A 12,118-nucleotide genomic window follows, 5' to 3' on the forward strand; every position below is an offset into this window, starting at 1 on the left:
AACTGCATCACATATAATCTATCAGACAAAACAACAGATAAACAATAGTCGAGATAACCCAATAGTCGAGATAACCTTATGCAGACTCGTTAACTAACCGTTTCTTTTTGTTAACGGACCCGCTTAAAGATGCTTTCATCTTCTTCCACTCCTTTATAGACTCCTCGGTCCTCATAAACGAGCACGTTTCATCAGATTCTAACTTCCCGAGGGATAAAAGCTTCTTTTTATCTGGAATGTTCTTCGCAGGTGGTAAAGCAGCTTCCGGTACAAGCTTCTTTTTATCTATAATGTTCTTCACAGGTGGTAAAGGAGCTTCCTTTCTCACAACCGGGATCTGATTATCAAGATTCTTGTTTGGCGATTGTGAATCGAATGTATCCGCTTGTTGATCATGTTTTCCGAAATCATTATTGGGAATAATATGTGAAATGCTAAAAGAAGTATGACTTGCAGTGCTGATTAATTGTGTCCATGAAGATTTATGCCTCCAAAATTCACCTCTAGCTGTTTTAATCAAATCTTCATCATTTTTCACATGTGAATCCTTATTTGGTTCCTTTATATCTTGATCATTTTCTTGTTTTTCCAAGATGGAATCAAGATCATCAGTTTTAGGCTCTTCTTCTTTTTGGTCAACTGTATTATCGGCTTTTTGTTCCTCTTCTTTTTGCTCACAATCGTCTACAACAATGTCGGGGGTATCGTTTGCAACAATGTCGGGAATATCGTTTTCGGTGGTAGCTTCACCTACTTCTGATTCGATCCTGGGCCCAGGCCCATCAGCCTCTAACTTCTTATTTTTATCACTGTGAAATTCCTCTTCTTTTCTTTGAGGAATAGATGCAATGAACTCAGAAATATTGAACGATGTTTCGCGTTTCTGACCAAGCAGATCTTTCCATGTGGACTTTAATGACCTTAAAGAATTATTTCCAGATTGTTTTGTAACCAACTCTACTTTATTTTTGTTTTTTTCTGGAGTAACCAAACGGGTCCGAGAGTTTCTAGAAGTTTCTTCTGAGTGTGATGATTTTCTCTTCTTAGTGAGCGGCAGGGTTTCCTTTTGAGGATTGTCGTTCACACTATTTGGTTTCTTGGTAGAAGTATTTAGCTTCTTAGGTACTTGAACCTGAGCACCAAACAAGTATAGGACAAAATACAATAGTTTTAATCCTGAAACGGGTCGTCTTGAAAGATCAGACTTTACCCTATTATTATTTCAAAACATTAAAGCACACCAAGAACCATACACAATACCATACCCAAAAAATAATTTATTGTGATCTGCGATCGGATCAAGTAGAGTTCTGGGCCAACTGAATATGTAGCTATATACTAAAAGAAAAGACGGAAAAATATTCGGGTCGGGCTAGTTGGCCACTTTAACAATCTATCTTTTGTATTCAACACGTTCAAATTTTTTTTTTTAAAAAAAAAGAAAAAAGAAAACACACACAAAATTGAACTTGACAAAACGTGGTGATGGGTCGGCAAGGCCAGGATCAATAGTTAGGGTTTAGTAAGCTTTGAGCGTTTGTAACACTTTGGATGACTTTTGGCCTAATTTTGCTTATTTGACCTATTTTTTCTATTCTACCTTAGTTTTAAAATCCAAGTAGTTCGACTTGTTTCAGATATAAATAACACCTAAGTTGGCAAATCTTTTATGCAGATGGGAACTTTCAACTCATACTAAACTAAAAAGAAATTAAAAAACGAATAACACTAACCGATTGTAACCAATACCTTATTTGCCATCATAGCTTTCACTTCACCTAACAAATCCATGCTGTCATTTTTCCTATTAGCCACATTAATAATCAGATTATCCTCATCCGTTAGATGATCTTCCTCATCAGTTTCACCAGCAATCTCTTCATCTTTTCCATTTGTCGATTCAGAGACCTCAACTACTTGCTTAGGCGGATTTGCCCTTTGAAATATCTTATTCATCACTGAGTTCATAATATTCAGTTCTTGCTCATTGATTCCATAGGTTTCATTGTCAATTTCAGAAAACGGTTTTTTATTTGGCGGTGGAAAATCAGCCGAGTGTTCCTCGCAATCGCAGAAATGAGTTGGAACAGCGGGAACTTGAATCTGCTGAAAGCTGTATTTGTGCTTTCCAATTCCAACTTGGGCCAATGATTTTACCTATAAAAAAGAATTAACAAAATAAATAAAGTGGAATCAAGACAGTATGTTTATAGAGAGTGTAAAATGTAAGTATAAAGATTACCTTTCCTAGTTTGGGGAAGAATAAGTTTATCTGTGGCTTATCTGCAGGGGTCGGTTTCTTTGGTTTTTCTGAAGTATCATGATTTATTGCTGCATCAGCATCAGAATTATCAGATGCTTTGCTGGCACGTTCAGATTCTTCTTGCCACTCACGCTTCAGTTTAACAAGATAATGTTCTTTAGCCTTCTCAAGCCTTAACTTCCCTCCTTTCCACATGCATCCATTATACTGTAAATTTTGAGTGTTAAAAGTAGGCATTAAAATTTATTGTATCAGTATGCTCACATATGATTAGAAAATAACTAAAAAGCTTTAGAAAAAAATTACAACTCACAGCAACTTACTAATGGCCTATAAATTGCATTGTAAATTAAAGTAAAGAAATATCATGATGTCATAAGAACCGCAAAATCAAGACAATAAAAAGGGCAAACCATAACAGAAAAAAATGGGGGAATCTAATTACCAAAAAACCAGTATTCACAAGTGTATCTAAATGCCTATACCAATATGTTTAAATGACATGGTGATTATTCATTTTAATCTTAAACATATGTTATTATTAAAGAACCTTTTTTTTTGTGATACATACACTTATAATGCAATTACAAAAAATCGATAAAATAGAAACGTCGTAACCTGATGTATACTTCTGAGTTGTGGGCCTGTGGCCACTTTCATCATTTACAAATTTAAAGCTTTACAACGTTCAAGGATGTTAAAACTTAAAACGGTATACCGGTTACTGTAACTTTGATTAGTTTAGCAGTCTGCTCGTTTTCGTTTATTGCATTAAATTAAAGAGTACAACACAACACTTCAATCTCCCTAATTTTGCTGAAACTTGATCTACCAAACACAGCTGCAAATATAGAGGTAGTATAATATGCTCAATATAAATTTATCACAGTCCACTTATTATAAGCCCTAGGTCAATTGCAATGAAAAAAATGTATCCTAATTAACATTCAAACAAATAATAATAATAATAATAATAATAATAATAAATAATAATAATAGATGAACCGTGCTGAAGAGCTTTGGAAGAGATTTATCGGAAGAAGGAAGGAAATCGAGGTAAGCGAAGCTGCGGCCTTTGGTGCGAACAACATCGACGGAGACTACATCGCCTAACGCCGAGAACGTTTTCCGGAGATCATCCTCCGTCACTCCGGCGCCTAGTCCGCCGACGTGTATCCGTGTTTTCTCTACGGTTACTTCTCCGTCTCCGTCCATTAAAGCAGCTTGAAGGTAATGACTTAGGTTAGATTTATGGGCCGGGTCGGTTGACCTTCACCCAAATGTATACCCTTCATTATTCAAACTTTTCATGTTTCGTGTATAATCGAGTATTTGACCGGGTTTTGACGGAAGTTTTTTGGGTTTCAAGGGTCAGGTTTTGACCGAATAGAGGTGGAAACGATTTTGCCATTAGTTGGTCGGGTACAGGTCCAGGAGGAACCCAATACTAGGTTATACCCGTAAGTAGGGTACGAGTAGGAACTGGTTCAGGATTGGATACACCGGGTTGGCTCCAAAACCGGGGTATTTTGTGCACCTCTTGTATTTATATCCGCTCTAATTTGGAAAATTCGGATCGTAAGATTTTGTTCGGTTCACATTCTGTGACTTTTCCGGTCAAAAGCGTTTTTCCAGCAGCCTGCAATTAACGACGTTAGCATTTTGTTAGTCGCGGAATGTTGAGAACAAATATGATAAAAGGTTAGACCGTTATCAACCGGTTTATTAGTTAGAACCAGCATCTACTAAAAAATGATAGTTGGAATTAATAAAAACCAATACTCTTATAAAATACATATAAAAATATTTATAATATATTTAATTTATAAATATTTATAATACTAAACAAGCAGAGCATATGTAAAACTCGAGCTTGAAAACATAAACACGAGCCGAAGTTAAGCTTTAGAAATATAGCTCAAATCAAGTCGCACTCAATCTCTAACTATGTATATGTAAAACGAGCTGAGCTCAAACCTAATCGAGTTTCGGGCTCGGCTTTCATTACAATTAAAAAGATTAATGAAAAACTGCTTACCGGAGAACCGAAATCGCACGACTCCACTAGTAATAACAACAGCTAACCAGTAACCAAGTACTCCATCACCGTCAATTCCTAACAGTAACTATGCAAAGCTGGTTTTCCGGCGGCAGTGCCGGAGATAATAATCCTAATTCACTACCGAAGTCATTATCAGCTCCATCTTCATCACTGTTATCGGACTGGAACTCGTATGCTGCTACAAAGGATTCCGATGCAGGATCTAGTTTCGTCGGCTCGTTCGATATCGAATCGGCTGTTAGGTCTGCAAACGACACCGTTTCTGGCACCTTTAACGTGTAAGTCACTAGTTGAGTTAGTTGTTTAGGGTTTAGCTATTTGATTTTGTGATCTGTTTGAATGTTTATGAATATGTTGTGAGTTTATGCATTGTGATGTTAGAGTTAGGTTCATAATTGGGGAAAATACATTTTATAGGTGTGATCTAAGGTATCTAGGCTGATTATCCTATGGATTGGATCGGTGCCGGTATTGATAATGCCGAAGCCGAATGGTATTGATCCAAAACGAGCAGAACTATATACGAATACTGGACCGGTTTGTTTGGTTCGGTACCGGTACCGTTGTAGTACTGAAACTGAATGGTACTGATACCGAAAACATGAGAAAGAGTACCGGTACGGGCACCGATTGCGTTTGGTCGGTACTTGTTTGGTATGGCACCAGTATACGGTAAAAAAATGTTATCTCTGGTTTATCGGGGATGTTATATGCAAACACCACCCCTATGATGTTTGTACATGCCTATACAACTCCTACAGGCCTGTTTGACTTGTATAGGCACTGCATGACTAACAAGGGTACAAAGGAACAGAGAAACAACTTTTTGCAGCCTATATGACGAGTCGTATAGGGAGCTCGTATAACTATATAGGGTCTATACAACCTTTATAGAATCAATTTGCAGTATAAGTGTCTATACAAACTGTATAGGCCTATACGAGCCGTATAGTTCTATGCTGGTCATATAGAACTATACGAGGCACCAACAACATAATCTGAAACATACCGACACAAACTGATACAATTTTGGTCCTATACGAGGAGTTGTATAGGCCTCAAGTGGTGTTTGGATAACCAAGGTGGTGTTTGTATAACGCATGCCGGTTATCCTAAATTGAATTTATTGCTGTAAACATTGACAAATCTTTTATTGAATATTGTTTGTTTGGCTCTTGTTTAGGGTGACAAGGGGAGTGAGTAACATACCGGGGAATTTGCAGTCAGCCACCAGTAACATCCCTTCAGGAAAATCACTCATGTATTTTGGGCTTCTTCTTGCATCTGGAGTGTTCTTCGTGTTCATAGCATTTACAGTTTTCTTACCTGTAATAGTAATCGTACCTCAAAAGTTTGCTTTATGTTTCACCGTTGGATGTGGGTTTATAATCGGCTCGTTCTTCATGCTCAAAGGCCCAAAGAATCAGTTTCTGCATATGACTTCAACAGAGGCAATCGTTAACAGTTTTTGTTTAACAGTTTTCAAATTAAATTAGAGGTGACAGTTTGTGTTATAGGTTCTAAGTTGTAACATATTATTATCATGTTGCAGAGACTTCCTTTCACTTTGGGATTCATAGGGAGCATGGTTGGTACCATTTATGTGTCGATGGTGCTTCATAGCTATATCCTTTCTGTGTTCTTTGCTGTAATTCAGGTAAGACAGATCTTGTTCATTGACCCAAAAGTTGACCATGGCTTCTTTTGATCGGATCTGACGTTATTTCTTTATGTATGATAGGTTCTTGCACTTGCTTACTACTGTATTTCGTACTTTCCTGGTGGATCGGCGGGGATGAGGTTTTTAACGTCTTCTTTGACTTCTTCGGTTATGAAATGCTTCGGCCGGTGACCATTGACTGCATCTTCACTTCTACTATACACTTCAACCGAATTTTTTTATGAGATGAGTTTAAATTTTCTTTTAAGGATTTAGCTTCTGGTGACACTCGATTGGGAATTGATTGATCAAAGTATGTAAGATATGGATGGAGCATTACTTCCATTTTTTGTTTGATATAGGATGAGTAAGAAGATTTGTATGATATGATGTTCATCAGTTCATGTGTCTCCCTTTTAGCTTGACTTATTATATTTGTTTCTTGATAAGATTTCAGTTTAAAAAGTTGTAACAAAATATGTCAAAGAGAAGCAACAAAAAGGAAAATTTCGTAGTATGGAAACAATCACACCTCATCATTTGGCTTCACAAGCACTCTCATTACATATTTTAACATCTAGAAATTATGGATCTAGATAAACAAGTCAAGATACGGACAAAGCCAAAGCAAATATACACTTCTCACTAAAAGCACCTAATGTTTATCCTACGTCTTCAAGAACTTGTAACCTCGCTCATGTCCTTGAAGAGGTGCATGTATACCGCTGTTGTCCTCGTCTATCTCATCTTCACATGTCTAAACCATCTCAATACTAGCTCTCTTGAATCAATGGTCTCCATGCTTCAGTGCATCATACAAATGTCATTTGTCTCTTCTTCACATGTCCAAACCATCTCAATTCATTTATCGTCTCCATAATTCATGCCACCCCAAATTTACCCGAAAGACAACATATCTAATTCCATCTAGCATTGCATGAGCACACATCCTTCTTAGCATCTACGTCTCTGCTAGGTGTGTAAACGAGCCCGAGCTCACTCGTTTTGACCTGGGAGAGCTCGAGCTCAACTCATTTCAAGCTATTTTTATAAAGCTCGAGCTCGGCCCGTAAGTTGTTTTTTCAAACTCGGGCTCAACTCGTTAATCATTTATTAATTAATTTATATATATTGAGAAAAAAAGAAGCTTAAACAAACCTAAGCTCAACAACCTTGTATAGCACCTTAAAGGAGCCAAAGCTCAACTCGCAACTTGACTATGCAAAGTATATGTAAAACTTAAATATACACAATGCTCATAAAAGCTCAACAAGCCTAAACTAGCTTCTCATATAGTACCAGAACTCGATCTCAATAACTTCATAACTAAATGAATTTTATTTCTTACCCCTATTCTCTACCACTCCATCTTCTCATTTGAGTCTACCATATCGTTGTAGAAGACGTGTCATTTTATTTAAATTAAAAAACAGTTTTTACTTGAAATTATTATCTGTTTGTCGGTTTGTAATAAATATAGAAAATATAAATAATTAAATATTAGTTGCTTATATGTACCGAATAAGTTTGAATTTGGGAAATTATTAGGACGAAAGCTAACAATTTGTTCAACTCCATCGCTAATCAATCGGTTTATAATAATAATAATAATAAAAATAATAATACTCCGGCAACAGTATGCCTCCGAAGAAGGAATTATGCCGGAACTTCCAGCGTGGATAGTACGCCTTTAGTTTATTATTATTATTATTATTATTATTATTATTATTATTATTATTATTATTCAATTCAATTTATTCATCTCATTGATATGTTTAGTTTAGGGTTTAACATTATTAATAATATATTTACACGCACATTGTTACTTCGTCTTTGTAGCTACGAATTACTACTGTGTATTCAGATTATACATTCGCAAAATTCATTTAATTAGGTTTGTTTTGTATAATGAAATTAATCATCTTTAATGATGTAATTAGTAAAAATAAGACTCCTCTAACCGGTTCCCAACCCTAATCCAGTCCGGTCAGTTCCGGTTTGTTATCGGTTTTTGGTTTACAGTCAGGTTAAGTGGTTTCAGTGGTGAGAATTACAAACTGGTCTCAAACCTACGGTTTCTATCGGTTCCAAATCGATTTGTTTTTTGTTCGGGTCGTGTTGCAGGTTCGGTTCTGTCAACAAAAGTCAAAACTACTTTGTGATCGGTTTTGGTTCGGGTTGAAACTGGTTATGATTGGTTTTGACCAGTTTATGATCGGTTTTTCGACCGGTTTTCGTTTTGGTTAAATTGTTTCGGTGGTGAGAGTTACAAACTGGTCCCGAACTCTATCGGTTCCTGTAAAACCGGTTCCAAACAGATTCGGTTTCAAGTTCGGGTCGTAGCCTGTAGGTTTGGTTAACCGGTATCTTTGGTGGTGAGAATTACAAACCGCTCTCGAACCTACGGCTTCTATTGGTTCCAAACAGATTTGGGTATTTTTTTTTCGGGTCGGGTCGTAGGTTTGGTTAACCGGTATCTGTGTGCGCCTCTACTGCAGATTATTATTTATCAGTTTTTTTGTTTGTTAAATGGTTATTTATTTCTTGTTTCTTGAGTTTTGTAAACTGTTAGTAATTTCCGTTCTTGAAACTTGAAAGTTGAAACATTTGATTTTGTCTTCCAGCTGCCAATACGGTGAACGATGCAGATTTCTTCATGCTAATCAACAGCAAGCAAAACCAAATTCAAATCCTTTTGGATTTGGCACACAAAACGCATCTCAACCGCAAAAGCCCAACCCGTTTGGATTCGGCGGTGGCACACAAAACACTACTCAACCGCAAAAGCCCAACCCGTTTGGATTTGGTGTTCAGAATAACTCCAATTCTAATCAATTCAAGGTTCGTACTTCATTGTGAATCCTAAACTTTACACTTCTGTTTATGCTTATGTTTCGTACGTTGTTTTTCCTTTTGTTGGTGAGTTTTTAATTTGTTATGTTAATCAGCCTGGTGAAAACAAGTGGAGCCGATTTGCTCCAAATAGTGGTACCCAGACTCAGTCAGCTCCGCAAAAACAAGATGCCCACGTGTAAGAATATAATCAATTATTTGCATAGTTTTATTCATTTATATATGATATATCGTGAGAACTGATTTTATGTGATTTTGATGTTATACAGTTGCACAGACTCAGCGTCTTGTAAGCGCCAATTTAGTGAAGATTTTCAGCACGAGAAACCGCTTTGGAAACTTACATGTTATGGACACTGCAAATAGTATGCTCTTCCACATCTTTCATATCAGTATTATTATATTATCGGTAAATTTGAATCTGAGTTTGTTTACCATTACAAATTACAAAGTTTTTGTTTCTGGTTGTATGAATAATATTTTCTTTATGATGCCAGTTAAGGGTAAAAGAAAGTTACCAATTTACCCCTTTTAACCTATTTCTAGACTGTTTACTCCCATTTCACAAAATGTCGTTTAGTCAATCGTTTAATTTCTTAACCAGTTATAATTTTCCCAACACTCAAATATCTTATTATTACACACAATATTTGTTTTCTGTAAGATGATATACAACTCGAAATATAAGATTATTAATGACATATACTTTATAAACATTGCTTCATATATATAACATAAACTGGAAAACTTTTTTTTTTACTTTAGTGGCCCGTGTGATATTATCGGTGATGTTAGCTATGAAGAATTACAAGCTTCTGCTTATGAAGATGCTAAACGTGGGACCAACATTCAGTCAATTGTAAGTTCATTAAGAATCACCAGCCCTGTTTACCAATTAATGAAGTTTGGCATGGCAATTAATGAAGCTAATATTTATGCAGGTTGAGAAAGAGAGGAGTTTATTAAATGCTAAATTGATCGAATTTGAAAACCTACTTAGAAACCCTTATACACCTCAATCAAATTTGAATCTTAATACCCAAAATACCCTTTCTGCAACTAACACAAATATATTCCCTCAACCAACTTCAAATCTTAATACCCAAAATACCTTTCCTGGAACTAATACAAATATATTTACTCAACCCGTTCAAAACAATGCCCCTCCTGCGGTTTCAAGTTTCAACCAGTTGAATTCAACCATCTATACTGGTTTCCAGATGAGGCAAGATTTCTTTTTTATAAATGGGATTTATGCATTTTCTTTTAGCAACGTGTCACACTTAATTTTGTTTTTTATCTATACTTTTCAGTGCGCCTGCTTCAAATAACGCGTTTGCTCAAGTAAATCAGTTTCAAGCTCCTACTCAGAAGAACAGTTTTGGATTTGGAAATCAAGGTGTGATTTTGATATTCATCATTTATGCAATTTCTTTTTGTTTTAGGTTTTCATGTTTTAGTTATCGTGTGGTGATTTGTAGGTCAACTTGGCGTTCAACCTTCAACACAGTTATTTAGTAACCTGGCCCAAGCCACTACACCTACCTTTCCCAATGCTTTTCCTACTGCAACTTCACCAAATCTTAATTTATCAAGTCAACAGCCGTCTATGCCAAATGTTGTTCCTGCATCAATTCCCAGTGTTCAAAATACGTAAGCACAGCCTGCTTTATTACAACAGATTATCTGATTTTGATTATCAAAAAAGATAATAATATTCTGTTCCTGCTTTTTTGTGCAGGCAAAATATTCAGCATTCAAGTAATAGTGAAGATAACAGTATATGGTTAAAAGATGAATGGAGAGCAGGGGAGGTAAGCAGTTGAAGTTTTCATCCATTTAAAATAGCCAAACCATTGACCATTGACCAAAAACCAAAATAGACATGGGAAGTCTCTGATACTTGGAGGCTTCCGAAGGTGACACGTAGGGGAAACGTCTGGGATGTAGGGGCTTTTTCTGGTAGCCGGACCCACAAACAGACTGTGATGACACATGGCATATTTTTTATAAGGGGAAAGTCTGCTCCCTTGACGTTTTGTCTTAAACGTCTAGGAATAGAGGAAATGTATGAAAGCGTTCAAACTCATACGTAAGCGTCTAAAAAGATCAGCAAATAAGTGGTCCGTTTTTGGGCCTGGCTATAAGATAAAGGCCCTAAAGGCTAAAGCCTAAACGTTTCACCCATGTGTCAACTTCTAATGCCTAAACGTTTTCGTTGACCAGTAAATGGTTATTTTGGTCCTTTTTTTTTAAATCTTAGCTGAGTGATTTAGAAACTCGAATAGTCATCGTCATCTTTTTTCTATTTGATTTTACCTTTGCAGATTCCTGAGGAAGCACCTCCAGCAGGGGTGATCTTTTAGGTTAAGTGCTGGATTTCTAGGACACAATGATTGTTTGTTTTTCTCATAGATTTACCATATTGTTGATCTGTTATTTTGACCAAATTTTGATTTTTTTTAGTCGGTCGATTTCTGTAAAATGTATACCTTAAGTAAAACGATTATATATTGAGTTGTTAGATCACTTCTATTATGTGATTCATAGTTACAATTCAATCAGTGAAGCTCAACTTTTATTTTCATAATCAACATAAATTTTGATTTGTTACACTTGATTTGTATTCAAATTCACTCACATGGAAAATACATTTTTGCATAAAAACATGTGTATATATAATAAGGGTTTGGATCAAATACAAATGAAATTAAGGTGCTAATTGTGAGAATCAAATAGCGTAATTATATTTACAAGTAGAGTAATTATATGATCACATCATTATTCTACTTGTATATATATTTACGCTACTTGATTCTCACAATTAGCATGTTAATTTCATTTGTACGTTAACGTTTCTCACATAACAAAACTATGATAATATCAACTTCTAGTAACAAACACATAAATGCTACACCATCTAGTAACATAAGTTGTTTTAAGAATTCCAATATAGACTCACGAATACGCCATTGTTAGATAATTCATTCGGAGGCGTTTGTATGTGGCGGCGTTTGAATTTTCAATAAAGAAAAAGGTGCGGGTCCGCCCACACTTACTGAATCAGTATCAAAGTTTTGAGTTTCAGAATCGGTACGGTATCGGTATTTTACCGAAATTTGACCTTCAATACCGGTACCAAGAATTGGTGATTTTCGGGATCGGTATTTTCGTACTGAAACCGGTACAGTACCGTGCTCATCCCTACACTATATCACCTCCACCACCCACACATTGCCCTCTCACCACCACCACCACCCGCCACCATCATCAACTGGCC

The 12,118-nt window shown here is 36.1% G+C and overlaps 3 protein-coding genes across 3 annotated transcripts; 2 read left to right on the top strand and 1 right to left on the bottom strand.

Moving 5' to 3' along the window:
- Positions 1-76: 76 nt before the first annotated feature.
- On the bottom strand, positions 77-3,478 carry LOC143568285 (protein REPRESSOR OF SILENCING 3-like). Its single transcript, XM_077054476.1, has 4 exons — positions 3,269-3,478; positions 2,243-2,470; positions 1,750-2,157; positions 77-1,132 (listed from the first exon to the last, which is right to left on the bottom strand). The coding sequence occupies exons 1-4, from the start codon at positions 3,476-3,478 to the stop codon at positions 77-79; spliced, it is 1,902 nt and encodes a 633-aa protein (XP_076910591.1).
- Positions 3,479-4,378: 900 nt separating this feature from the next.
- LOC143566979 (protein transport protein sft2-like) lies at positions 4,379-6,372 on the top strand. The gene is made up of 4 exons (XM_077053520.1): positions 4,379-4,603; positions 5,509-5,776; positions 5,878-5,982; positions 6,067-6,372. The coding sequence occupies exons 1-4, from the start codon at positions 4,392-4,394 to the stop codon at positions 6,175-6,177; spliced, it is 696 nt and encodes a 231-aa protein (XP_076909635.1). The 5' UTR covers positions 4,379-4,391; the 3' UTR covers positions 6,178-6,372.
- Positions 6,373-7,623: 1,251 nt separating this feature from the next.
- Positions 7,624-11,406, top strand: LOC143566989 (zinc finger CCCH domain-containing protein 46-like). Its single transcript, XM_077053526.1, has 10 exons — positions 7,624-7,667; positions 8,610-8,826; positions 8,934-9,016; positions 9,108-9,203; positions 9,604-9,697; positions 9,780-10,063; positions 10,152-10,237; positions 10,320-10,491; positions 10,580-10,652; positions 11,166-11,406. Exons 1-10 carry the CDS (start codon positions 7,624-7,626, stop codon positions 11,202-11,204), a joined length of 1,188 nt encoding a protein of 395 aa, XP_076909641.1. The 3' UTR covers positions 11,205-11,406.
- Positions 11,407-12,118: the final 712 nt, after the last annotated feature.

Source organism: Bidens hawaiensis, unplaced genomic scaffold (assembly GCF_021521415.1).
Source record: "Bidens hawaiensis isolate Kalapana, Puna unplaced genomic scaffold, B.hawaiensis_p1.1 tig00001236_1, whole genome shotgun sequence".
In the NCBI taxonomy this organism is placed as follows: Eukaryota; Viridiplantae; Streptophyta; class Magnoliopsida; order Asterales; family Asteraceae; genus Bidens; species Bidens hawaiensis.